General features: G+C 38.7%; 3 protein-coding genes across 5 annotated transcripts in view; 1 reads left to right on the forward strand and 2 right to left on the reverse strand.

Annotated features, from left to right (window-relative positions):
* VMP1 (vacuole membrane protein 1) overlaps nt 1-9,603 on the reverse strand; it is a 107,287-nt gene extending 97,684 nt beyond the window's left edge. Inside the window, exon 1 of the mRNA XM_054709040.1 lies at nt 9,508-9,603. The gene's annotated coding sequence lies outside the window, so the exon portion shown is untranslated. The remainder of the gene's footprint in view (nt 1-9,507) is intronic.
* PTRH2 (peptidyl-tRNA hydrolase 2) lies at nt 4,847-13,938 on the forward strand. Of its 2 annotated transcripts, XM_054709041.1 has the most exons (3): nt 4,847-4,862; nt 9,755-9,876; nt 13,315-13,938. In XM_054709041.1, the coding sequence occupies exon 3, from the start codon at nt 13,315-13,317 to the stop codon at nt 13,852-13,854; it is 540 nt and encodes a 179-aa protein (XP_054565016.1). In that variant the 5' UTR covers nt 4,847-4,862; nt 9,755-9,876; the 3' UTR covers nt 13,855-13,938. The 2 variants fall into 2 exon arrangements, with proteins under 2 accessions (XP_054565016.1, XP_008147705.1); XM_008149483.3 differs by lacking the exon at nt 4,847-4,862 and having other exon boundaries at nt 9,643-9,876.
* Nucleotides 13,939-18,191: 4,253 nt separating this feature from the next.
* The window catches only part of CLTC (clathrin heavy chain), a 60,224-nt gene continuing 50,728 nt past the window's right edge, over nt 18,192-27,687 (reverse strand). Inside the window, exons 29-33 of one of the 2 annotated variants that reach the window (XM_028157489.2) lie at nt 27,290-27,460; nt 26,688-26,909; nt 25,215-25,235; nt 21,578-21,653; nt 18,192-19,232 (exon numbers count right to left, since the gene is read on the reverse strand). In XM_028157489.2, coding sequence (XP_028013290.1) covers nt 19,108-19,232; nt 21,578-21,653; nt 25,215-25,235; nt 26,688-26,909; nt 27,290-27,460 — 615 coding nt within the window. In that variant the 3' untranslated portion in view covers nt 18,192-19,107. The remainder of the gene's footprint in view (nt 19,233-21,577; nt 21,654-25,214; nt 25,236-26,687; nt 26,910-27,289; nt 27,461-27,687) is intronic. The other variant, XM_008149482.3, reaches the window with a different exon arrangement.

Raw genomic sequence — 27,687 nt, forward strand, 5'->3', positions numbered from 1 at the left:
GCAGTTAGGGGTGACCAGGCCGGCAGAGGAGGGAAGTTGGGGGTGACCGGACCTGCAGGGAAGGGCAGTTGGGAGGGACCCAGGCCTGCAGGGGAGAGCAGGGGGTGGTAGTTAGGGCAAACAGGCTGGCAGGGGAGTGGTTAGGGGGTGATCAGGCTGGCAGGCAAAAGTGGTTAGGGGCAATCAGGAAGGCAGGCAGGTGAGCAGTTGTGAGCCAGCAGTCCTGGATTGTGAGAGGGATGTCCGACTGCCCGTTTAGGCCCGATCCTGGTAGGATCGGGCCTAAACGGGCAGTCGGACATCCCTCGAGGAGTCCCAGATTGGAGAGAGTGCAGGCTGGGCTGAGGGATACACCCACCTAGGCCTCTAGTCTATATATATAAAAGGTTGTTCCAGTCCATCCAACCGGTAGCTATGACGCGCACTGATGTGCAATACAGGAGCTGCCATGACACACACTGGCCATTTAAAAATAAATGGCACCATGGACAAACCAATACTGGCACTGACAAACCAATACTCAGCTTCCCCCATGTGGGACACAGGCCCCGCCACCACCACAGAGCGACACCCCACCAAATCGCAGCCAACGCTGCCAAGACCCCATGGTGCAAAATGCGCCCCACAGCCCAGCCCAGCCTGGAAACAGTCGCTGTGGGCACCGGGTAATGATGTCATGTAGCAACGCCCGACTTCCTCTCTCTAGTGACTAGCCTCCTTGGAGTTTCGTCAGCCCAGGAACCCGACATGCTTTATAGCCTGGTGCAAACATTTTACAATTTAACCAAATGTTTGTGAAGCCTTTTCACGTACCTCATTTCATTTGATCCTCACAGAAGTCCTGGAGTAGGTAAATAAGAGACTTGGTAGAATCCTATTTTCTTTTCATCAGCCAGAAAGCAGAGATTTAGAAAGTTTAGAAACTTGACCCAACTGAAAAGAAGTAAGAAATGGTGGAACTTGGAAAATGACTTCAGAGGAGATTAAAAACGGTGGCAGAGTAGGAGGATGCTGCACTGACATGCTCCCAGGAACAAGCTGGAATTACAACTGAACTACAGAAAGGCTTCCTGAATAATCAACGGAAAACTCACAGGAGAGAACCCCGATACCTAAGGACTGAAGGTGGAGACCACAAAGAGACTGGTAGGAGGGGTGGAGGCACGAAAGGGCTGGCCAGGCACCCACAGATGGTAACTGAAGTCCCAGAGAGATATCTCAGCTGTGTGTTTGTGTGTGTGTGTGGGGAGGGGGGTGCCACTGAAAACTCTGGGATCTAATCCTGAAGCTGGGTTCTCCAGCAGAGAGCACCAAACTAGGAGGGTACCCACATAACATCTAGCTGTGAAAAACAGTGGAGTGCTGTCTGCCAGGGAGTGGCAGTTGAAAGTTTGAGCACCCCCCTGAAGGGCCAACACACAAAAATTCCCTGTGGAACCTTACACCTGGTGCACTGGCAGAGGGAGGGTGAAGTGGACTAGAGCTGTGAGAGCAGAACCCAGGACTGGGGACTCAGGGGATAGAGCTCAGAAGGCAGACACCCTAAGTTTCCTGGGCTTAGTCATTCCCTCACACAGCTGAGGACATCTTTCCCACATAGACATCTGCCTTGCCTGGTGGGGGAAGACAGTTGACATACCCTATTTCAGTGATGGCGAACCTATGACACGTGTGTCAGCACTGACACACGCAGCCATTTCTGATGACACACGCAGCGGCCGCATGCTGAGGATGAAACATTTGCTGCTTCTGAGGATGAAACATTTGCGAAATAATGTTTTTTCCTCAAAGTGACACACTACCGGAGTTATGCTCAGTTTTTTGGCGAAGTTTGACACACCAAGCTCAAAAGGTTGCCCATCACTGCCCTATTGGAAGACACCTTGCCCTGAGGCCACTTAAGAGATTAAAAGTAACAATTAGCCTCCAGGCAGAAGCAACTGCCCCACCCTGTTGAAAAAAACTCTCATCATACCTGAGGATGATTGCTTGGGGGCAATTCAAGTAGGAATCCTATTAGTCTGTAGACAGAGGTGCTCTCTGGAGGCTTCGAGTCTTTGCCTGACCCAATTAGTCAGAAACAGCCTTTAACACTGTCCTGCACTAAAGATCGAGAGGTGTAGAGGATCTACCTAATACATAGTCACAAACCCAAACAGACAATCAAAATGAGGAGACAAAGAAACAACCCCCATATGAAAGAACTAGAGAATTCCCCAGAAGAAGAGATAAATGAAGCAGAGATAAGAAATTTATCTGAAACAGAGTTCAGAGTAATGCTGTTAAAAATGCTCAACAGTATGAAAAAAACATAGTAACTATGAAAAAAGAACAGTCTGAGATAAAGAATGACATAGCACAAATAAAGAACACATTGGAAGGAATACACAGCAGATTAGGGGAAGCTGAGGATCAAATCAGTGAATTAGAAGGCAGAGTTGAAAATATCACTCAGAGAACCAAAAAGAAAAAACAATTAAAAAACAGGAGGACAGCTTAAGGGAGCTGTGGGACAAGGTGAAACGTAACAATATTAGAATAGTAGGTGTGCCAGAAGAGGGAGAAAGGAATAGAGAAGGTGTTTGAAGAAATAATGGTAGAAAACTTCCCTAATCTGGTAAAGGAAAAAGTCACACAAGTTCAGGAGGCACAGAGAACCCCAAACAAGAAGAACCCAAACAGACCTATGCCCAGACACATCATAATTAAAATGCTAAAATTTAAAGACAAAGAGAGAATCTTATAGGCAGCAAGAGAAAAGAAAACTGTTACCTACAAAGGAGTTCCCATAAGGCTGACATCTGATTTCTCATCAGAAACTCTATAGGACAGAAGAGAATGGCATGAAGTCTCAAGGTAATGGCAAGCAAGGATCTGAGACCAAGATTACTATATAGCAAGGCAATCATTCAAAATAGACAGTCAAATAAAGAGCTTCCCAGACAAAAAAAAAAAAAAAAAAAAAGGCTAAAGGAGTTTATCACCACCAACCCAGCGTTATAAGAAATGCTAAAGGGATTGCTGTAAGGGATTGCTAAGAAGAAACAGAAAGAGAAACCTAGCCATACAGAATTAAAATAGTTCAATAATGACCCTAAATGTAAATGGATTAACTGTTCCAATCAAAAGGTGTAGGGTAGTTGAATGGATACAAAAACATGACCCAACTATATGCTGTCTACAAGAGACCCACCTCAAAACAAAAGACACACACAGGATGAAAGTGAAGGAATGGAAAAAAATTTTCCATGCAAATCGGAAAAAAAAAGCTGGAGTAGCAATACTCATATCCAACAAAATAGACTTTAAAAGCATCATGCTAATCGAAATAACCCAGTTGGAGAAAGATAAATATCATATGATCTCACTCATTCATGTTATATAATGAACAACATAAACTGATGAACAAAAATAGAGCCAGAGGGAAAAAAATATATATTAGAATATAATAGAAGTAATCCTGTTATTTGCAGATTTTTAATATTTCCTACAACTTTTATGATATCCTACTATGTTAGTACAGTTTTGGTAATATTATTATACTTAAAATCCTTTTAGTCTTATAATATTAATATTTATTGCATGTAATATTATATGTAAGATCACTTTTCTTGAATAATTGGTGTTTATTGCAACATTATCATATTTAAAAGTTTTTCTTGAGATATTAATGTTTATTGCACGTAACATTATTATATTTAAGATCATTTTTCTTGAAATATTAAGGTTTGTTGCATGTAACATTATTATATTTAAAGTATTTTTTTTAATTAAAAAAAACACTGTAAAAAAGAAAGAAAATGACTTCAGGTTTTCTCACTGCACAGAATATAGTAAAACACTGCTACAGTTAAATATTTTACCCTTTGTTCTCCCTGTGTGATCTACAATAATAATCTGCTCTGTGTTGATATTTACTCTGTGTTGCTGACAATTACCTGAAAGAGAAGTTGAGGTGCTTCACTGGGCTGGAAAATCAGAAAACAGGACTAATTAAGCAAGTTTATCTACATGTATAAAAGGCTAAGTTGACTCTTGCATGCGCAATACATATAAAGCTCTCGCTGGCGCCAACCGCTTGCGTATGTTTCGATCTGTAATTGTCAATCGTGAATTTGGTTGACACTTCTATTATAGAGAAAGGGCGAATAATTAAATATTTATTCTAATTATTTTCCTTTCAATGTGCACGAATTCGTGCACCAGGACACTAGTTTAGTATAAATTAAATAATATTCCTCTACACACAGAAGCAGTGCTAAAATCTCCTACTCAGTAGATCTTTAAAACTTAAAAGGGGCAGGAGAACCTTGTATACTCTCTTGATTACATGGCTTTTGCAATGTGGAGACTTGAAAGTTTCTGGAAGAAAACAGACCCAACAATAAGTGAAGAAGTGGCTAGTCAGATCAACCAATTCAACTTTGTCTTTATTCTGTCTTCTTCTAGACCACAGAGCAAGCAGCATTTGACAGAGCTGAACATTTCTTAAAAGAATTCTGAATAGCCTTGGCTGGGTGACTCAGTTGGTTGGAGGGTTGTCCTACCAAAAGGTTGCAGGTTCAATCCCCAGTCAGGGCACATACAGAAATCAGCCAATGAGTGCATGAATGGGTAGAACAATGTCAATGTTTCTCCCTCTTTAAAATAAAATTTAAAAATGTTTTATTACACTGTGTTTATTCTTTCACTTCTGTATTTATGTTTTTCTCTATCAGGCACCCGACTAAAGTATCTTTTTGTCTTTGTTTTCCACTGTTTTCCCCAGAACCTGGGACACAAAGTATTTTGTTCACTGATAGGATGAATGAACAGATATGGCAACAGATATCACTGCAACATGATCTTTCCATGCAAAGAAAGTAAGTGCTGGAAGACATTCTTAAATATCAAATCCCCAAATTTCAATTCTCAAATTCCATGTTATGGCTTACACAGATAATGTGGCGAAAGGGAAAAATTCTCCCTTCCCTCCTCTGGTTCTTCTTGGCTGACTGAATAATTAAATTAACACTAGACAGACTTACAAGAGAAAAATCAAATTTAATTTCATGGGCATGGAAAGCCCATATACATCAGAGAGTTCGAGTCCCCACATACATAAAAGGTTCGGAGACAGAAAGGGAAAATGAGGTATATATGAAATTCTGAGCTTAAGATGAGGTAAGTAAGGCATCTTGGGGCTTGAGTGTCACCTGCAAGACGGTTACAGCAGATATTCAGTAATTGGTAGTTTGCCCTGCCATATACATAGGTCAAAAGAGGTTATTTCTGATAATCTCCTATTATGGGCAAGGCCTCTAATTCAAATACTTCTAGGTAATTAAGTGGGACAAGGTGGCAGAAGTTTCTCGATCCTGCAGGGTCTCAGTTACCCTTAGCTGAAAATAATCTGCATACCACAAAGGCACACCTTGTGGTGACTCATTCTGAATCCCTACAATGTAAACTGTTAACAATAATATAAAAAGGTTCAGAAAATGACCTACAAGAATGCCTCATTTTGTTAAGAATCCCACGTTGTAAAACATTCACAAAATGAAATTGCGTATATAAATACATTTATTTACTGACACTTCATTAATAATAAGCAAACAATAATCAAGTAGGCAGCAACCTAAGGACGTGCTTTCAGAAGAGGGTTGGGAAAGAGTTCTTAGCAACTGCTCGGTAGGCTACATGATGATGACGCTGATGATAATAATCATGGGTAACTAAATGCCAGGCACTATTCTAAATGCTTTACTTAAATCTATTTATCTAACCCTAACAAGAAAGGTACTGACTACACTGTCAAGGAGGAAATTGAGATTGCAAGAGGCTAAGTAACTAGCCCAAGGGTTGCATAGTAGTAGAGCTGGAATTTGAACCAAGGCAATTTAGCTTCATAGCCTTGACTCTTATCACTAGCCACCCGGTCTTTTTAGAAAAACTTATAAAGACCAAGGTTATTATTATTAATGAACTTGAAGAACAAGAGAAAATACCACAAAGGTCTGTATTTCTGGAATACTACTGACAAATTCCACAGCAATTATAGTTACACCAGCTGATACAGGATTACTCAATAGGCTGCTCTTGCTTAACTTAAAAATGCCTGAAGCTTTAAGCATCATCTTTTATCTAACACAGAAAGGTATAACCTATTCAAAGTTCCAAAACCTTCAAGAGGCATATTTTTAAATGAGTTTAAATAAGGGTTTACATAACACATAATATCAATTCAGCACACTCTACACAAAGTTGTTTTCCCAGACAAAAGAAGAGTTTCTTCCAGCAATAAACTCCTTAAAAGTTTACTTCCAAAAATATGCAAGTTTCTGTGGAAACAGATTTTTAACTAACACAACAACAAAGTTATCAATTCAATTCATTCAGTTTGTTTGCGTGTCTAATCTGGAGTTTAAGCGAGACCAACAAAGAGCATGTGGGCAAAAAACAGCAGTGATAATAAGTTCCTGGCCCTACAATCTCCAAGAAAGGGGAGAGACTAAACAGGTTTTGTGCAATCAATGGAAGCAAAAGGAGTTTCCAATAAGACAAAGAATTAACTCTTCTACAGTGGCTATTTATCCAGAATGAAATAATTACAGAAATGACTCCACAGATTAAGAAATCATCTATACTAATAAAAGAGTAATATGCTAATTAGACCAGGAGACCTTCCGGATGTATTCTGGACAAAGCCATGGTGGCGGGGCTGAGGCAGAAGCGGTTAGGGGCGATCAGGCCGGTGGGGGGGGGGTGGGGTGGGGGAAGAGCAGTTGGGGCGATCAGGCCAGCGGGGGGGAGGGGGCAGTTGGGGGTGAGCAGGCTGGCGGGGAGGGGGGAAGTTGGGGGCGAGCAGGCCAGAGGGGTTGGGGCATTGGGGAGGAGCAGGCCGGCGGGGGTGGTGGGGTGGCAGTTGGGGGCAATCAGTTCAGCAGGGGCAGGCAGTTAGGGGTTATTAGGCCAGAAGGGGGGGGGGGCAGTTGGGGTTGATCAGGCTGGCAGGCAGAGTGGTTAGGGGCGATCAGGCAGGTAGGCAGGTGAGCGGTTAGGAGCCAGCAGTGCCGGATTGTGAGAGGGATGTCCGACTGCTGGCAGGTGGACATCCCCCGAGGGGTCCCAGATTGGAGAAGGTGCAGGCCAGGCTGAGAGACCCCCCCCAACTCCCGTGCACAAATTTTGTGCACCGGGCTACTAGTCTATATATATATATAAAAGGCTAATATGCAAAGTGTCCCCTTGGGAGTTCGACCGGGAGACCTGGAGTTTGATCCCTTGCTATGACATGCTCTGACCACCAGTGGGCGGCGCAGAATGAAGGAAGGCCCCAGCTGGCAGCCAGGGAAGGGAGGCCCTGGCCAGCAGCAGGCAGCCAGGGAAGGGAGGCCCCAGCTGGCACGTGGCAGCCTGGGAAGGAAGGCCCTGGCCGGCAGCCGGAATGCCCCAATTGTCTCTGGCCAGGCCTAGGGACCCTACTCGTGCACAGGTTTCATGCACCAGGCCTCTAGTATAACAGAATGATGAAATTACAAACAGCTTAGAGAAATGTTTTTAGGAGGAGCAAAGTAATTAATACAGCTTCTCATACGTATTAGCAACATTCAGTGAGTGAGACATATGTTACAAAGATCCTCTGTCTTTTCCACTTGCCAGAAAGAAGACACCTTGATACCTGATACTAACAAAGCATGAACTCAGAATAACTGTTCTGTAGAATAGAACTAATTTTCTTTCCTTATAACATTCCACTGCAAATCTTGCCAACCACAGTGTTTTTGTTTTCATGGAATTTACAAGACTAAAGGGGGAAGAAGGGATGTATACACACATATCTCTTTACTACATAAGATAAATCATTTTCATGCAAACCAGGAAATACTACCAAACCATATAAAGATGCCTAGAGACAACCTGAGCAGAACAGAAAGAACCCTTGGGATCTCATTTCCAGTTCAGGTTCTGGCACTACCTAAGCCATAGGACCTTAGGCGAGCCAATACTGACTGTTTCTGGGCCTCAATTTTCTCCTATTAAATGAGAAAAATCTAACTATATGTTCACAGAGACTGCTTCTACTTCTAAATACTGCATTCAGTAGGTATTTAATTATATATATAAGCACCAAAAACCTCAGCTTCCTCTGCACTTGTAAATTCTTAAGTAATAAATACATGATGACCAAAAAGATCAGACTTAGACTCTCAAATATAAAGCTATATTCATTTTCCGGTCACCTACTTATTAATTAAGGTGACTAACTCAATGGATTACAGTATCTAATTATTCCTGGCTAGCTTTTATTGTGTTCAAAAGTAGGGCAAAGATCACCTCAGAGAAATGTATGATAATATTTTCTGATAAATACTACACAACGTAATACACCAAATTTTGAAAAGATGCAAAGGAACAGTATTCTGCACTAGACATGTCCAGATTTCAGAGTAAAAGGTCAATATCAGCATATTTTCACTTACATAGTGATTTCACATTTACTATCTCAATCACTGTGACATTCCTATGAAATAAAATGAGCAGCACTTTTACCAACCAGCTCAGAAAGTTAGGTAATCTGTCAACTTTCACTCCATAAACGTTGGAGCCCAGACTTCAATCCAGGTCTTTCACTTAAAGTTTGATGATGTTTTACAATTCTAAAAAGTGATTATTAAAGCCAAAGGCAGGCAGAAGATGGAAAGTGAGAAAATTTGGGTAATCAGTTCCTTGATAACTGAATTGAACAAAAAGAATATGAGACCAGCCCTGGCCGGTTGGTTGGAGCATCCTCCTGAACACCCATACACAGGTTTTGGGCTCCATGTCCCGTGGGGGTATGTATGGGGAGGCAATTGAAGTTTCTCTATCACATCCGATGTTTCTCTCTCTCTCTCTCTCTCTCTCTCTCACTCTCTAAAATCAATAAAATAAAAAAATTTACCAATGAATATAAGATCAGTGTTTGGTAGTTATAAAGTCAATACGCAAATTTACTAGCTATTAAAACTAATGATAACCTCTAATTTATAAAATTCCACATCTCAACAACCTTGTCACCTCGTTTCAGACAAGTGTGAAAAAAATTTTCTAAATAAAAAATACGAACAAGATATACATTAAACAACACGTCTGAATTTTGTTTAAAAGCGTATGCTTCTAAACAGCTTGGTCATCAGCAGGGAAGATCTCCATTTACTCTAAAGTCCTAGAAACCGGGGAAGGAGGAAGAGATGGGCACTCTACAGAAGCTTAGAACGGCTTGCAAATCAGTGGCGCTCAAGGCAAATGGTCGGGAGTCCAGTGTGTGGATTCAGTGTGCCGGTGGCCAACCGTGGAGAGGTGTCCCAGATAACCTGGCTACCGCCAGACAGACATCCAGAGTCAGGAGCACCAGAAAACACTGCTTGAAGTCGAAATCACGGTGCCCCAGGTCTGCACGGTGTAAGTAGGAGAGCTCCGGCAGAAGCTGAGCTCTGAGGAAAGTCTCGGGCTTCCGTCCCCAATTCCCCGGACTCGTTTACCTACCCGCTCTGACCCCGGCTTCTCCGGATCTCAGGATCCCAAAAGCGGCACCTGACCGACTCTCACACCCGCCGCTGGGCTCCGGCAAAACCGGAACTCGGTCACGCCACTTCCGGTCCGTGTTCCCCCGGGAGACCGTCTCCCGAAGAGAAACGTTCCCACCTCCTTTCGGCAACCTCGGCTGACGGTCGCAGGATTTGGGTTCGGGACCTGTGGGCGGAGCGAGGGGGAATGACTGTTCTCTCCGCAGCTCTTGATCCGGAACTTGTTGTCCAGGAACCGCGGAAGAGGTACCTCGTGCGATCGAAGCGTGCTCGCTCCTCAAAAGTGAAGAGCCTAAAGACGCGAGCGAGGCGAGGAGAAGCGCACTAGGTAGGTCGGCCCCTCACTCGGCGAAGGAGAGGATGTCGTCCTCCATCCTCTCTCCAGTTGGGATGTTTCTTCCCATCTCTTTCCGTAAATCGCACCCCCACCCTTTCATCTTCGTAAATTGCCTTCCGCCCTGTAGCTGCTGGAGCCACTGTTCCTGTTCTGCTAGCCATCCTTTGAAAGAAAGGTCCGAGATGCTAGGGAGGGGAAGGGCCCAGAATTTTCAGTTCCCAGACAAGGCCTCCATTCAGGCAAGCATCGATGTGCTCGCTCCGAATGTGAGAAAATACCGAGCAGGCCTCGCACTCTGCTGAGTTTTTATTGAATACCCCCATCGTATCGAGTTGTTGAGCCCTACGAAGGGAAAAAAAAAAAAACAGGTTTCTAAGAATATGATCGAAAATTTGGTTCCCAGACATAATGGCTAGAGAAATATTTCTTTAATTAAAATATTGAAGAGGTAGACGCCAGAGACTATGATCCACAGGAGGAGTTATGTTATGTATAAGTGCTACAGCAGCTGGGAAGAATAAATAGTTAAGACTGGGGTTGATAAATATTTTCGAGACAGGCATTTGAACTGCTCCTTAAGGAGTAAAAAGATGTTTTTTGTGTGTTTATTAAGTGAAGAAAAATAATTGCAGGGAAAGATTGCTGCTTGAAGGGACCTAGTAATTTGGTGTGGCTGGATAGTACAGTAAGTAGCAGGATCGTAGGTTAGAAGGATAAAGTAGGTTGTAACCAAATTGGGTAGCGCTGTAAATTCGTGCAAAGGGATTTATGTTTTATTCTTTAGGCGTTTATCCAATGATTTTTGAGCAGGGAAGTTAGACTCAGGTTTGTGTTTTAGGAGCATAATTATACTGGCAGTTGGAGTAGGATGAACTAGGGCACGAGTGAAGCAAATGTGGAAAGATTAGAGGTAGTGAAGTTAATTTTAGAGGCTTTTGGCCAAGAGATAATTGGGGCACTGCTTAGATAAGGAGATGGTTTAAGACAGACCAATTCAACAAGTTTTGGTGACTGGTTGGTAGGACAGAAGAGAAAAAGTCCAGTTACTTAGACATGAAGAATACAGAAAAAGGAAGTTTGAGAGGGAAGGGACGATACTGAGTTCAGTTTAGAGTACTTCATAGACAGATATCTAAGTGGTGAAATCTAGCAGAAACTGGAAATTCAAGTTTGGAGCTCAAGAAAGGCTTTAGGGGTCTTCAGCATGGGATGATTTGGGAATAAAGCTTTGATGACCTTGATATTGAGTACATTTTAATACTGCTCTTATTAGTTATGTTACTGTGGATAAGCAGCTTCTCTGATTCTTATCTTTAAAATGAGGCTAATATTTTCCTTTTATTTTCATAGCAACAGTAATGGAAGTAAAAGGTTTAGCATGTTATTCAACATATAATAGGTCTTTTTTCTGTACAGGGTGGAGCAAAAGTAGTTTTCAGTTGGTCATATGGAAAAGAATACAATAATTAGTAAATAATACAAGAATGAACTATTTTGTGTATTCACAACTGTAAACCTACTTTCTCCGGATAGTACCTGATTTTGATATATGAGATAGTTGGTTACTTTGCAACCTGTAACTTAGAGCAGAGAGTCTAATTGTTCAGTTTAGAGTCTGGTCGTTAGATTATCAGAGAGAAGTCCCAATGTGGGTTCTAATTTATTTTTCTGGCTGCAAAGACATCTAGAGTCATACAGTCCTATGTCTGCACAGCCCTGTTACCTTATTAGGCACAGCAGTTAAAGAGGACTGAAACCATGTGTGATCCTTGGACCTCTAGCCACTCCATCACTAACTCTCTTTTGAACCCTAAATGTTTGTTTCCTCAGGATTTTGTTTTAGCCCTTTCTTCACTCTACTTTTCCCAGTGGCCTCATCTACTTTCATCACTTTGATTACCTTCAGTTGTTTGTTAAGTGCTCTTAAATCTGTATTTCTAGCCTGGGCTTATCTTCTGACCACTAAAATGATGTACATATACACTATCTGAAAGGAGAGAACTCCTATGAAATCTTTTGTAAGTAGAAATGGATGGTATAAAGTGAAGAAGCAATTCCTGTTAATTTATATGGAAAAATTTGAGTGTTCCCAAGCCCCAGAAAATAACCTACCAAAGCATACCAAATAATACAAGAAACCTAAAATAATACTTGCATAGTAAAAGCAGTGTCACTCGTACTACTCTGGGTGCATGCTGCCTCTATATTGAATCACTGAAAAACAGTGAACACTTTTTGCTTTCTGCCTTTTTTTTTTGTAAACTGGAAAATCTTCGGATTTTTGTTACTGAAAACAGGTACTAATGTAGGTTTTTCACAAAAGCGAGTGATATAACATGGATTCTCAAAATGTGGGAGATACCTCTATCTTTATTTGCTAGACATCTCTGACCAGGATGTCTTTTGGTCAAACGAAATGTAATATACAATTTAAAACTGATTTCAGTATCTTTTACTTTCAAATGTGAATTGTACATGTTAAAAGTTAATTTTGTAGTATATGAATTGTATCATAAAGTTTAACATCCCCTTCCCCTGCACTATCCTTATATTAAAATATTTGATAAAACTGTATATAATTTACCATATAAACTTTTGAAGCATCAATGTCCTAATTTTAACATGAGAAAAGAAAATTTGTGATAAAATATGTATTTCTAGGATTTGTGCTACAGAATCATATGAATCCAGTAACCTCAAATGTAGACTGGTATGTTTTATTGGTGACTCAAATACCATGAACAGCTTTGCTAGGGTAACAAGAATTAATTTTTAAGATAAAAAAGGATAATCTCCCTTTGTTTTTATATAATGCACTCTGGTAAATTCACTGTATATTAAATGCAAAAAATAGTTTGTATGTAAAATGAAATTGGGTTCGTCTTGTGTATTCAGTTTTGCACTTATAATAATGTACAATGGGACAAGTCTTCACTTGTAAGACGTACAGCATTCTATGCTCAGGTCTAGTAAATGTTAGCAAGGCACCTCACTCCAGACCCTTTACATAGACAACCAGGAACTTGTCTGAGGGGCTGGTACCATCCCACATTGCATTATGAAGACACTATTTAATAAGCACTATATTCCAGAAAAGGGGGTGGGGGAGTTATTCTTGGTTTCTTTAGACCCTTTGGGCATCTTGGTAAAATAGAGGGAGGAACAGAGCTTTGTTGTAGCCAAGAACAAGAGAGATACTTCTTACATTGAGATTCAAAATGACTTAAATTGCTTCATCTGTATTCTTGAAATTTTATCTAATACAGAGGAGAAAAAGCGGTACACACATAATATCCAAAATATATTGTGCCTTTTTTCTGGGTGACCTCATAGTTTTAAAAATATTGTTGCTTATATACTATCAAGGTATTTGATAAGCCTATAACTTTTCACTGCTGTGTAGTAATAACCTTTTTCCTTTTTTTAAAGATGCTCTCCAAATCCTTGGTAATGGAATATTTGGCTCATCCTAGTGCACTCAGTGTGGCTGCTGGAGTAGCTTGTGGCATGTGCCTGGGCTGGGGCCTCCGTGTACGCTTTGGGATGCTCCCCAAAAGCTCAGTGAATGAGACAAACACAGAAACCAGAACTGAAGCAAGCGTCTTAGGAGAAAGTGGGGAGTACAAAATGATTCTTGTGGTTCGAAATGACTTAAAGATGGGAAAAGGGAAAGTGGCTGCCCAGTGTTCTCATGCTGCTGTTTCTGCCTACAAGCAAATTCAAAGGAAAAACCCCGAATTGCTCAAACAGTGGGAATACTGTGGCCAGCCCAAGGTGGTGGTCAAAGCCCCTGATGAAGAAACTCTGATTGCATTACTGACCCACGCGAAGATGCTGGGACTGACTGTAAGTTTAATCCAAGATGCTGGACGTACTCAGATTGCACCAGGTTCTCAAACTGTCCTGGGAATTGGGCCAGGACCAGCAGACCTAATTGACAAAGTCACTGGTCACCTAAAACTTTACTAGATAGAATTTTGTATCATGATTGTCTCACCACAAGTGTTTGAAACTGTCAAATTCTAATAATAAAAGCTGAGTTTCTTCCCCCAATTTAAGTGTTCTTGAAGTGAAAATCTGTTCCCATGTTCTTCTGTCATGTACTTGGCACAGTTACACAGTTATCTTGGGCTAAAAAGAAAAAAAAAGTTGGTTAAATTGTCCTAGTGGTTTAAGTCCTGAAACAAAAAATATTTAAGAGAAACAGGTCACAACAAAATTGGATTACAAGTGGGGAAACAGCATTTCCTATGCATGGTTAGGTCGCTCTGCTTGTTAATAACTCTGCTTCCCCAAGACTGTTGCTGTCACCATTAGAGAGGATCAGGGGTTCAAGGGTAGTCCCATTGGATGCAAGTTCTTTCCTACCATAACTTTCTGGATGATTGAGCACCTACTTTATTAATAGATGTGTGGCCACCCACAAAAGGCTTTAGACTCTAACCTGCTGGATTTTTAAAATTTATGTCTCGAAGTTGAGGTTTAATAGCATTGATATAACCCACCTGTGCAGTGTTTCATGATCATTTCTCAGACCCCCCTGTGGCCAGAGGTTCTCAGCAGTGGCTCTACATCATAGCCTATAAAAACTGCTTTATGCCGAAACCGGTTTGGCTCAGTGGATAGAGCGTTGGTCTGCGGACTAAAGGGTCCCAGGTTCGATTCCGGGTCAAGGGCATGTACATTGGTTGCGGGCACATCCCTGGTGGGGGGTGTGCAGGAGGCAGCTGGTCCATGTTTCTCTCTCATCGATGTTTCTAGCTCTCTATCCCTCTCCCTTCCTCTCTGTAAAAAATCAATAAAATATATTTAAAAAAAAAAAAAACAAAAAAAACTGCTTTACTTCCCCTCTTTCCTAACAGTGAAGGCATTGAAACTTGTGAAGTAACTTGTATGGACCTTAAAGGTAGTAATGGGCACATGTAGGAATTTATGGTCACTGTGAAGTGAAAGTAGTGCGTCATCACAACATCTCATTGTTTACCTAGAAATTAAGAAATTAGATAATTGAATTATTTATGGGCATCTTTATTTCCCTTTTGATCTTTATACAATTAACATGACATAATTCCAGTATCACTATACCAGCTTCTCAGCTCCCAAAGCTATACAGCTTCTACCCTTTTTGCAATGTATTCTTGCAAAAAGCCCTTTTTATGAGAGCCTGTTAGGAGGATCCTGGCAGTATTTCTAAATTTAGTATATCCCTAAGAATTACGATGCCAGGGAGAATTTTGATAACAGGCGCATGTTAAGTGGCTCCAACTCTCCATGTTAACTTCAAAAATTAGTATTAATTAGCAGTTAACTTCAACATAAGCAGCATGATAGCACAACTAAGGTATAAGTTCAAAGGAGTTTGCAGGCAGCCTTAAAAGTTACAGTATTTGGTCAGTTTTATACCATTTGCACAGGAGAAATTGCAACTGTGAATGATGCCACAGTAGCAACTGTTTCTAAAGAGAATGTTTATACTACTAGGTTCAAAAGTGATGAAACAAAGTGTAATTGATTTGAAGAGAACTCAATCCTAAATGCATGGTTCTGGCTCAGGTAATTTCTGAGGCTTGCCTCAGACTGTTGGTTCCACGTTCAAAGAACTGCATTCCCCACAGAATGGCCTGCTGTGGCTGATTCAAGTAATTGTAATACGTCATGGCATAGCTACTAGGATGAATTGTATGCAAATTCTGGTGATACATTTTGTTCTCTAGTTCACCTGTACTTAGTATTTATTTAATAGGATTCATAATCTTACAGGTCTTAAAGTATGGGCAGAGCCCATGGGTTCTCTAACACACTTTCAGGGTGTTAAAACTATTTTTATAATATTAACACATTCTTTTTCTTTTACACCGTGGGTAAACTGCTGGCACCTTTCACAAATTATGGCAGTGGCACCTACCTGTACAAGTAGTTTTCACTGCCCTCCCCACAATAAAAAAAAAAGTTTCACTTAATGCCCTGGATGAAGCACTAACAATATTATTAAATTTGACCCTTAACTATTTGTCTTAATATTCTGTGTAGCATTAAACACTTCTGGTGCACATCGAAATATGACAAAAATACTTGTGAGGCTGAGTGGTGAGCTGAACTAGCTGGTTTTATCATGGAAAATTTTTACTGGCAAGAACCACTGACAAACTGGTTATCCAGATCTGAATGTTTGGTAGGAATCTCCTCATAAATAACAATTGACAGGATGTAGGAAAACTTCTATCTGCCTCTCATCCAAACTTCCCCAAACTTAAGACTTTTTGGTAAGATCAGTGTTTCTCACAAATATCTTACAATATATAATGTGTCAACATTTAGAAGAACTATATAACATAGTAAATCTGTCTTCCACATAACCAATGCATGAGGGTACAAATCATGCATGGGTAAAAGATCCATTCAAAGTAAAGATAGACCAATGGATTTTAATATAACAGTATAAAAAGTTCACTTTTATAATTTTAGATTCCACATTTCAACTAACCCCAAGTATCTTAAAAAGGCTATTAAAATACTTTCCTAGTTACAAATCTGTGAGACCATACTTTCTTCATGTACTTCAACAAAAACAACATATAACAGATTGAATATAGAAGCAGATGAGAATCCAGCAGTCTTCTGTTAAGACAAACTCTGAAGAAAGTTATAAAAAATAGTACAGTGCCAGCCACTCTTATTACTTGACCTTTGTTTTGGGAAATACAGTTAATTTATAATTCTTTATGTTAACATGGAATGAGTTTATTACTATTACATTTAAATGGATTAATTTTTAAAATTTGTTTTAACTACTAATACAGTAAATATCAATAAATGCAACCCCATATAAACTTTGGGACTTTCGATGATTTAAGAGTATAAAAGGATCCTAAAGAAAAAGTTTGAGAACCACTAGAGTGAGAATGTCTGCATGACTAAATCAATTTACAGCAAAGTTAAGCGGCCCTACTCAGAGACCACCAGTTAGTCTCCTGCTATTATACTGCCTATGTTGAAATAGTTGTCAACAAATATCACAGGTTTGGTACAAAGGCTGTATTTGGATATTAGGGAAGATCACTGAAAGCATGCTTACCTTCTGAAAAGTTTCCCAGTAATGTCTCCCCTTCCTCTATCCTGTTTCAGTTACATCGAAAGTGCTAAGGACTCTCAATACCCTTGGTTAATTGTTTTTAATCCCTTCTCCAAGACCATCATTCAGAGTCATGTTAGGAAATCCCTTAAAATACAGTTTATTACCAATTCATTCTACTACTTATTGTACAACACTATTGTCTAGTCTTGAGCTAGGCATTTTGTGATTTAAAGACAGTCCTGCAAAGAATTCTGAAAATTACCCAGGGAACAAGCTTAGAAGTTCATCTTGTTCAGGATTTGAACCCAAGTCAAAGCAGTTTCTCTTTCTACTATAACCCATTATAGATGGCTTAAGTGGCAACTCAGTATTACAGCACAAGACTTTTTTGTTGTTCTTAAAAAAAAATTTAAGTATGCTATAAGGAAACCTTAACGGAAGTATTTTAATTTGTTTCTATTAGGGAAGGGAAGGAAAAGAGAATAGAGGACTAGAACACATGTTGAGGCTCACTAGGACCATGACTATTCTCCCTCTTCATTTTCATAATGATGAAAAAAGGGAGCAGAGATCCAGCAGAAACAAAAGTTCAGCCAGATCCTGAACAGCAAGATGTCTTCACTAGGACAAACAAAAAAAAAAAAGGTGATTTGCCAGCTAATACTGTAATTTCCTATAGGAAAATAGGGTGGGAATTAAAGATAGGGAACGAAAAGAGGTTCTAAGTTAAAAAAAAAAAATGTGGCAATACAAGGCTAGGCAGGGGTCTCTCTAACTCTACTGATGATTAATAGTGAAATGAACTTAAAGTAACATTCTTAGCCATCAGCCAAGAGTTGGATTCAAACACTGGTTTTAAAAAAATCACCTTAAACTACCCATAATTTGGGGACCCTTACAATTTCATGGTGAGGAACAGCATGAACTACATGTTTCTATATATTTATATCAGGTTAATATAATTTCACATCCATGACCTTGTTCATTGAAGTAAAATGCTTAGATAAAACTTAAAAGTGCCACTTGGTTAATATGATGGAGATAGCTGAAATGTCGCCCACTATAGTGTGCCTTATGGTATAATGTGATATGTGTTTTCACATGTCCCGATCCTCATTCCATTTCTGCTCTCATACCTCCCTACCCTTGGAATCCAATATGGAACTACCAAAACCATGGTTCCTTTGGTTTAAGTTTGAGAGGTATTTAATTAAAACTGCCATTCTACATGTTATTTCCACAGTCCAGTAATTTATTTTAAATTTGAGTATTTTCAAATTCCACAAACAAAACTGAAGAACAGCAATATTTTGTTTGAATTCTCTCTTCTGTACACTCAGTGATCTAAAACACCACAATATCCAACATACACAAACCTCAGGGAAGGGTTAGTAAATACACACAGATTGGAATCATGGTGCTCTTTGTTCTTGAATGGAATGGTCCCACAGAAAAAGCACAGGATACAGCACAACATAAGGGCACCTGTTACATATGGAGTGAGCAAAAACACACTAGCATTTTCTATATGCGTAATCAGGAAACCTGCATAGGTTAGAGGGCCTCTTATGCTCATTGAAAAGTCAGGCAAGTTGTCTGTAATGCATTTTCCCAATACTTTGGAGAGCACTGTAGTCCAGTGTAGGATGTGCTGATTATGATTAGTGTTGTCTTTGTTGCATTGACAGTCTCGCATGGTCACATACCAATATTTTTGCTTTAGCTTTTCTTTGAATAAAAGAGATTTAAATGCATTTAGACAATACATATTGTAAGCTGTTTACATACACTAAATTTAAGAGCTTCAATATTAGAGTTTTTCTTTAAACACTACAGAGTGCAAATCAGGTTCTTCACAACAGATTGAATATTAGGCAGTTCTTCAAAGAACAAAAGGGAAGAAAAAAAGCCCAGATGAATAAAACATTGAAACTATTCCCCTTTGAAAATAAATTCTAAAATGATGCGGAATGTGAAATAAGCTTTTAACATAGGTGATCCAAGTTTATAGTTAGAAATAAAACGCAGTCCTTCATGAAATAAAGGTTACAAGAACATGTGCCTGTTTTCCTCTGTTATAAACTGAGAAGTGGGTAGAGACGATGTTTCAGTACGAAAATAGGCGACTACAGGATCAGCTTTCCGTTTCACATGCTGTACCCAAAGCCAGGCTGTGGCTGCCCATAGGGTGGTGCAGTATAACCATAGCCAAAAGGTGCCTGGGGAGGGACTGCAACACTGGGTCCTGCTGTCAGCATCAACTGGGGCTGACCTAAAGATGGAAAACAAAAAGGAGCAGGGGCGGGGCAAGGAGGCAGTAAAAATTGTTAGCATTGTAGGACTATCACACTCCAATCTCCCCTCCTCTAGTAGCATAATCACAACTTTGAGTTTTGGGGAGCACTTTTGACTGCCACAATTTTGGCATGACAGTCACCCTAAGAAGGGTCCTGCCTATAAAGCCAACAAGCAGTGCAGAGCTAAGGGTCAGAACTGTGACAGTAATTATGTTACTTCATATCACCTAAAGCAATATGCACATGCATGCTTGACATCAGGCAAGACATCTACTTAATAAGCCTTTTTACAACATGGTGTTTGCACATTATATTTGATGACAATATAATTAGCACAGGAAAACAACTGTTTAACAGACATGGTTTTAACATAACTGAAATTTTAAAGTTATATTTAAATTTCTGATTTAAGCACATCTACATGATAATGAAACCTAATGCATTTTGAGCAAAGAATCTAGTACTAATTTAGAGAAAGTAATTACAAATAGCAAGGCATATTCAAATATATATTAGGTATGAGATACATTAGCGCATACAACCTCTTTTATATATTCTGTTGCCCCTTTTAGGAAGTTTAAATACCGTATTTTCCGGCATATAAGACAACTGGGCATATAGAAGATTTTTCTGGGTTAAAAAGTCGTCTTATATGCCGGAAAATACGGTAGTTGTTGACCCCATACAGAAAACGACCCTAAGAGAAGCTGGCTTATTTAGAGGGAAAAGACATGTAACCCCTCTTCCCAACTGCCACAAAAGGGCTCAATCTCCCACTAGAATGTAATCCTAGAGCAAGATTTCTCCCAGCACAAGCGACCTCGTGTCTCCCCTTTTTGTGAATAACCAACAAAATTGTCTTTAGTGAGCAAATTCTTTTTGGAAACTAGCAGTTTCTAAAAATCACTTCTAACCTTGATATTGACATTTGTCTTGAAATTTCAACCCCACTGTCAACTGCTTATAAGGCCTATCCATTTAAACACCCTAAAGGCAAACCAAATTGAGTAGGTGCCCCCAAATCATTACACTCATTCTGTTTTGGTTCCTACTATTTCCTATCTCAAATATGTGAAACATCTTGCTCCCATCTCTAACAATTTATTTAAAGTTTATCTTTTTCAACTTTGTCAAAATTACCCTGATCCTCTAAATCCCCAAAGTCCTTTATATTTATAATATAAAGGAGGTAATGTCATAATAGATTTGAATATTATCATTTCCTTTAGCAGGATGAGATACAATGGTTATAATTTTTTGTCTAAAGGGCACTGTAGCCCTAGCCAGTTTGGCTCAGTGGATAGAGTGTCAGCCTGCGGACTGAAGGGTCCCAGGTTCGATTCCGGTCAAGGGCATGTACCTTGGTTGCGGGCACATCCCCAGTAGGGGGTGTGCAGGAGGCAGCTGATTGATGTTTCTCTCTCACCAATGTTTCTAACTCTCTATCCCTCTCCTTTCCTCTCTGTAAAAAATCAATAAAATATATTTAAAAAAAAAAATAAAAAAAAATAAAGGGCACTGTAACCTATACTCTTCAAATTCATTGTTTAAATGAATCTGTTCACCAAGAGTGAAATGGAAAAGGTAGTTCAGATGTAAATATGTAAGAAGAAACTAAATTGCCTTAAATATTAACTGAGAGTTTGAAGATCCTATCTCTCTAGAAAGTTCTCAAATGGAAACTCTTTCAGGTTCTCTGCCCCAGTTAGAATTTAAATAGAGAATGTATTCTTTATGTAAAGCAGGGGTAGGGAATGTCCAGCTCCCAGGCCATATAGGCCCTTGAAATAATTTAGTCTGGCCCTACCAAAGCAATTACAGGCAAGACTAGAAATTTAATAAATCTAGGAGCTTTTTTCATAGCAACATAAATTTATATTAAGTGAATTATATTAAACAAATGATGTTATAAATACCCAAATGGCCCCTGGCAGAAAAATGGTTCCCCATCCCTGATTCTAAAGCATTCTAAAGACAGCCTTGGCACTTCTGAAAATTGAATTCACCAATAATTCTTCTTCAGTAATTTATAAATAAGCAATCAACCAGTGACCAGGCAATAGAGAAACTGAGGTTATGATCTTAAGATTTTTGATACTGTCTTTGCATTTAAGATTACCTGAGGGGATAAAATTAATGCCTGCTTTGAGACTGTTTGGGGGGTGGGGTGGAATAACAGTAGAGAGAATTATTTCTTTACTTAGTGAGCCTTTTGCACTTTAGAAGCTTATTATATTTCTATTTTGAGATAGAATCCCTAAAGAATGAAACATTTATATCTACTATTATTTCTGTAAAGTTAAAAAGAGATAGAGATTACCATAAACAATAGGTTGCGTCTCTGTAGCTTGTTCTTCTTCTTTTCTCAGTGATTCTGAAGCATCTAATTTATCCACCTGGAGAAAAACAGGTAATATTAATTAGCACCTCAAAAGTATTATAAACCTAGGTTTATGGCAGAAAGTGGAAAAGCCTTAGTTTATTAAATTTTGTCAAAATAAAAAGACTAGAAAGAACATTCTCAGGCCCCCTCAAATTCAATGGCAATGTTCATACTTCAGTCAAGGTGATTTTCAGCACTGTCATTATAAACCCTCCGGAAGGAGGGATTTATAAATGCCATTAAAGCGCACGCCAGGCTAAAACTGGGCATGCTAGGTTGCAGCCAGCCTGAGGGAGGGAGATAATGAGAAGGAACCACTTTTACAAATGAAGATTAAAGCCTACCAAAGATAATAATGAACTCATGACTTGGCAAGACTTCTTCCCCAAAGGAAATGGTACTCAAAAAAAGTAAAATGAGTCTAATGACTGGACAAATACTTATGCAAAATAAGCTACCTTTTGCCCAGTGTGCAGTTTCTGCTGATACTGGTTATAGGTACAAACTGAAGTTTAAGACTCAAGTGGCTCCATATTTGATTTATTTTAATATAAAGACAGGCTGCATGTTTTTATGCTCTATTTTCTAAGAAGTAGCCCTTTAAGAGTTTTTTTGCTTTTAATTAAGCCACAGTAAATGGCTATTATATGCTAGCTACTCTAAATAGAGGAGTCCATATGTATTAATGAAAGGAGGTAGAATACATAGGTCCTTCCACTAACAAGTTGTGTGACCTTGGCAAACCACTGCACTGACCCTCAAAAAATGTCCTTGTCTATATCAGACAGTTGAACGAGATAATCTGTAAAGTGCCTTCTAGGACTAACATGATTTGATTCTGTAATTCTGTGAAGAATTAGGAAGAAGTCATCAGGACACTAGGATTAGGGAATCTCCACTGCACAACTTTCATTTGCCTTTTGAGCTATATACTATATTTGTCTTTTAAACTATATTTAAAAGTCGGTATCTCAACCAAAGCATAACTACATTATACTTAAAGTAAAACTACAATTCAAATCTCAAAGTTATTGCTACTAGTGGTTTTCAAAGTCATAAATGTGCAGTGAGATGGGGGCAGAGTTCAGGAAAAAACTTTTTATTAAATGTTCCTCAAAAAGGCAAATAGTGATAAAAAAATCACTCACAAAAAAAGACATGCAAACATCAGTGAAAAAGCTATAAAGACTGCTAAAAAGGTTAGAGCAGCCCCTGATTTCTTTTTGAAATTATTTAAAATGGTGTCTTGGAGTCTTCAGATAGGCCACTAAGTTAGGATAGTACTTCATACGTGTACTAATTTTTAATGTTAAATATCATAAATGTGGGTCTAATCCATCCTACTATGTCAAGGAACAAAATATGAGAAAAGTAAGCTGAGGCAGACTCTAGACACCTTTAGATAAAATGTGGTTTCCCCACCCTAGGAAGTTGGGTTAATTTGCTTTTACATACATTTTCCTGTTTTATACCCTAAGTGTTCATCTGTTATAAATTACCCAATGTCAAATCAAAGACCACTATCGAGTATAAGTACCATGAAAAATACCCACAGTTTGGTATTCAAACTTACAACAAAAATTATTACAGCTGTATACTTTAAAGTATGGTATGTGCCACCAAGGGTCAGATGGGGTTCTGCTAACCTAAACAGTATCCAAGCTAAAGAGGTTGTGCAAAAAAATACATGGATGAGTGTACATTAATAACTTCTAAAAAGAAGAAAAATTAAACAACAAAAAACCCACCACTGCGTAATACATTTCCAGACTTTCAAGGAAAAGAATCTAAAGTGAACACATGTTTAAAAGTTAATGTCTAAGTCAGATGTTGGAAACAGAGACCTATTCCAAAAGTACATGTAAGACTTAGAAGAACTAGCAATATCACAATGCCCAGGCACAGACATAGGCAGGCTGGGCATAGGGGGGAAAAACACAAAAAAATAAGAACTCTGAAGGAATAGCACCAAGCTAAGCAAAAAAAATTTGATTTTTCTATATAATAGGACAGCCTCTGGCACAGCAACATCCAATTTTTTATTCCATAGACCCAATTTAGATTGCTCAAAAAAGAAAAAGCAGAGAAGGCTGTTACGAACACAAGCTTTTGTTAAGAGCTGTAACAAAAGTTTCTGATCCTTGGATTTAAAAAGAAAAATTTCAGGTAAGCATGTCACTGAGTTCCACCTGTACTATTGAAAATTCACTGTAATATAAAAGGCTTTTCCACAGAGACTGCAATATGCTGCAGAGAAAAGTTAACATGCAGTCAGTTATTTTGGTGTATGTGTGCATGAAAAAAAGGCAAAAGTACTGAAGCAAGAAGTGAGATCTGAAGATGACTGTTGCTATACAGGCTCTCAAGAAACACACACAGCCCACAGCAATGCTTTAAGAGTTTCAAAAGTAGTATGATGTAATTGCAATGACTGTTGTACATGCTTGATTTAAAACAATGCATAACACTGCAGTTCAATTACCTGTTTTTCACACACACGCTTTCTAACTGCCTTGCTTACTAGCTGCTGAAGGGCCTCACACAATGCATTTTACTCAGGTTTGCCTTCAGTTCCAATGGTGACTCCAGTTTGGTTCAACATAATTCCAAGGCATTGTCCCCCACCCAAATTCGTTCAAATTTGTTTCAACTCTCTTTTATCTTCCCACCCTTTTCTTACCACAATTTGATATCAGACATAAGTTTGTAAATTGGTTTCACTTATAGTGGGATGGTGACAAGCCAATTAAGGAAGCAGCAACCAAAAGGTGCCTAAATTTACCATGGATAAGCCAACAGATAAATAAGAGAGCAAACTTGAGGTGGCTTCAGAGATGTGCCTTATTACAAAACGTAGAAGTTAATATTGCTTTGTTATATATAGAAATAATTCATGTTGCTTAGCAGCAATTAGAGCAAGCTACTCTAATAATTAAAAAAGTTTTGAGTCCTCTTGAAAATGGACTAGCACCATAAGAACTGGACACCTGGAGAAACATGAGGAAAGTCTCTTCGGAAGCAGCTAGTATCTCTTGTATCTACTTTCAGCAAAAAATTAGTAAGAATCAAGAGATCAGAAACTGGATCACAGTCCTTCAATACCAAAAAAAATCCCAAAAAGCCTTTTAGGGCATGTATATACAGATATAAATTCAGCGACTGTCAGGCAAGCTCACAAAATAAAACCAGAGGCTGTTTAAATTTATTTAGAGTATTAAGAAAATCCTATTATGGTCCAGATACCCTGACAGGGAAGAGAAATTTCCTGAAACTTTGAAATTAATATGGAAACTCACCATGCTCAGTTTTTAATAATATATTTAAGAGAGACTGTGAACCAACTACTGATTAGCCTCCTGCCCTTCCTAAAGCCTATTAGCCGATTAGTACCAAACATCTACTAATGTCCTACAACTCTATTATAGTTATGTTTCAAGGGACTTGCAGAGGCTTTAGTGAAAATTTATTTGGGGGAAAAAGCAGCAGCAGCAGTGTAGAAAAGGAAGGAAAAAATCATGCAAATTCCTTAGACTTAGTCCTCCAGACTTAAAGATGGAAAAGAATCAACTTTCACCTTTTCCTTTATTGCATCAACCTGCAAAGGAATTCAGAAGGTGCAGCTTAGAAAAAAATCAAATTCCATATTGAGCATAAAAAGGTAGAATCAGCAACAAAGGTTTAGGGGAGAAACATCTAACCACTAAAAAAGGTATGAGAAAAGTGAAAATAAAGGGCATACTGTAAGCAAAATTTAGAATTTATATATATTTTTAACTTCAGAGCTTACTGCAGAAGAATTTATGCTAGAATCAGTGTGAAAGAAAGCAGCTTAATCGCTAGTAAAATTTATAGCACTTCGGTTAACAGCAGCTTAGAGCCAGGTCTCACAAGTTGGAATTATGCATAAGAAAAGAATTCTCATCTATGGCTAAGATACCCTGGACTTATACACAGAAAGTATTAATTCTTAAAATATTATTACTGAACACAATGGTATCTACTTAGATGGTAGCCTAAGCAAATACTCAGTATACTGGGGGCTGTTAGTAGTACTATTTTTCCCCCTTTAAAAAGGCATGCTGAAGAGATCAGATGTGAAATGGATTTTAATAAGCATGTTTTCTCTAATGAAATGGATCCTTTAGGATCATTTTTAAATGTTCGACAGCAAAAAAGCTAGTAAGTGTTGAAGACAGGGTGAATAAAAATATCTAACATCAAAAAGGGACACTAAGATGAATAAGTGATTTTTATAAGATTATATCCCCAGCTTGTTTAATGTACTTTTAGGAAACGTGTCATTACTTGTTAACCTCCTATGATATTTTAAAATTAGGGGTTAAACTATCAAAATATTGAGAAGATTAACAGGATGTTAAGAATATAGGTGTAGCTTCCTCAGGGGAAACAGGCATACATATTAAAGTCAAGAACCAACCAAATAAAGGGAATCTATACTACTATTTCTAGATATATGAATTGTAAGAACTGATCTAAGGAAGACAGTTTGAAAAAAAAATTTTAATCAAATGTTTAAAAAAACCTAACATACAATGTATAAGTAATACTATTCATCCTCAGAAATACATTGAGGCCAAAACCGGTTTGGCTCAGTGGATAGAGCGTCGGCCTGCGGACTCAAGGGTCCCAGGTTCGATTCCGGTCAAGGGCATATACCTTGGTTGCGGGCACATCCCCAGTGGGGGGTGTGCAAGAGGCAGCTGATCGATGTTTCTCTCTCATCGATGTTTCTAACTCTCTATCCCTCTCTCTTCCTCTCTATAAAAAATCAATAAAATATATTTAAAAAAAAAGAAAGAAATACATTGAGGATAAACATTCTGGCAAGTTATGATTTGAGTTTCCTTTTCCATGCAATGTCATTTGTCAAAAATTAAAAATTTATGGAGAACAGGAATATTTTTGAATCAACTAAATAACTTACTTTTACTAGAGAAAAAGTAACATTGGAAAAAAAATAAGTCTGCACATGGAGTTTTACATATTCAAGATAATTAGTTCTGAATATACTCAGAGGTGCCATTACCTTTGTCAAATATTCCTTCATGACCTGGATGAAATAGGGCATGGCAAAATCCATGATATTGTGCCTCCAGGCAGTTTCCAGGACAACATCTGGCCTTAAAAGATCATAACAGGTAAAGAGACAAGCTCCAAAGCACTCTCTTTTTTCTTCCTGCAAAAACCACTGTAGGAGTTCTTCAGCCAACTCAGTATCTTTAGATTCAGAGGCATACTGCATTGCATCCTATTCAAACAGATGAAAGTCAAACATTAAACTCAAATATACTGAAACTGGTAAATCAAGCAATACAATGGGGGGTGGGGTGGGGAAGAGAGTACCAGTTATATAATTTAAAGATTTGTTGAAAGAAAAGGAATAGACGGATAAAGCATTCTTATTTTGGGGTGTTTTTTTTTTGAGAACTTTGAAATAAAAATAAGATAGTCCTAGAATAAAGAAATTCACTTAACTATGATATCCTCAAATGGGGGCTTAAAGGTAATTTTCATATTCATAAGCTAATACTTTTAAAGACCATAATCACTTGTAGTATACCACGTTAGGGTTAACACAGATCATCCAGTAGTTGGTTTAATGGCCCTGTCCCCACCAACTTCATCCACCTTGTACAGGCTATCTTTCTTGCACAGCTCTACACTCTGTTTCCAGCGATTGTTGCCTTTGAAGAGATAAGCAGCAATTCTTCTGAACTCAATGAGTTCATGTTTTTCCAAACGCTGAGCAAGTGAGATATTGTCAAAGTTGTCGTAAGCGTCTATTGATGTTCGCAGAGCCTTAAAAAAAGAAAAGCCATCCAAATTCCAAATCAGTGTTTTTTAAGTTTATGTTCCATCATTCTTCATCAATAAGCCATTATGTACATAACTGATTGTATATGACATGATCAATGTATGACATGTATGTATGATGATGACCAGTGAACTATTATTAAAATATGACAGCCATATCAAGGACTAACATGAATGGTTATGAAATTTGGAAAATTTATAATTTGAAGGGT

Source organism: Eptesicus fuscus, chromosome 20, assembly GCF_027574615.1.
Source record: "Eptesicus fuscus isolate TK198812 chromosome 20, DD_ASM_mEF_20220401, whole genome shotgun sequence".
Lineage (NCBI taxonomy): Eukaryota > Metazoa > Chordata > Mammalia > Chiroptera > Vespertilionidae > Eptesicus > Eptesicus fuscus.

Coding starts and splice junctions, on each gene's coding strand:
- PTRH2 (XM_054709041.1), top strand. CDS start 13,315: ATGCTCTCCAAATCCTTGGTAATGGAATATTTGGCTCATCCTAGTGCA.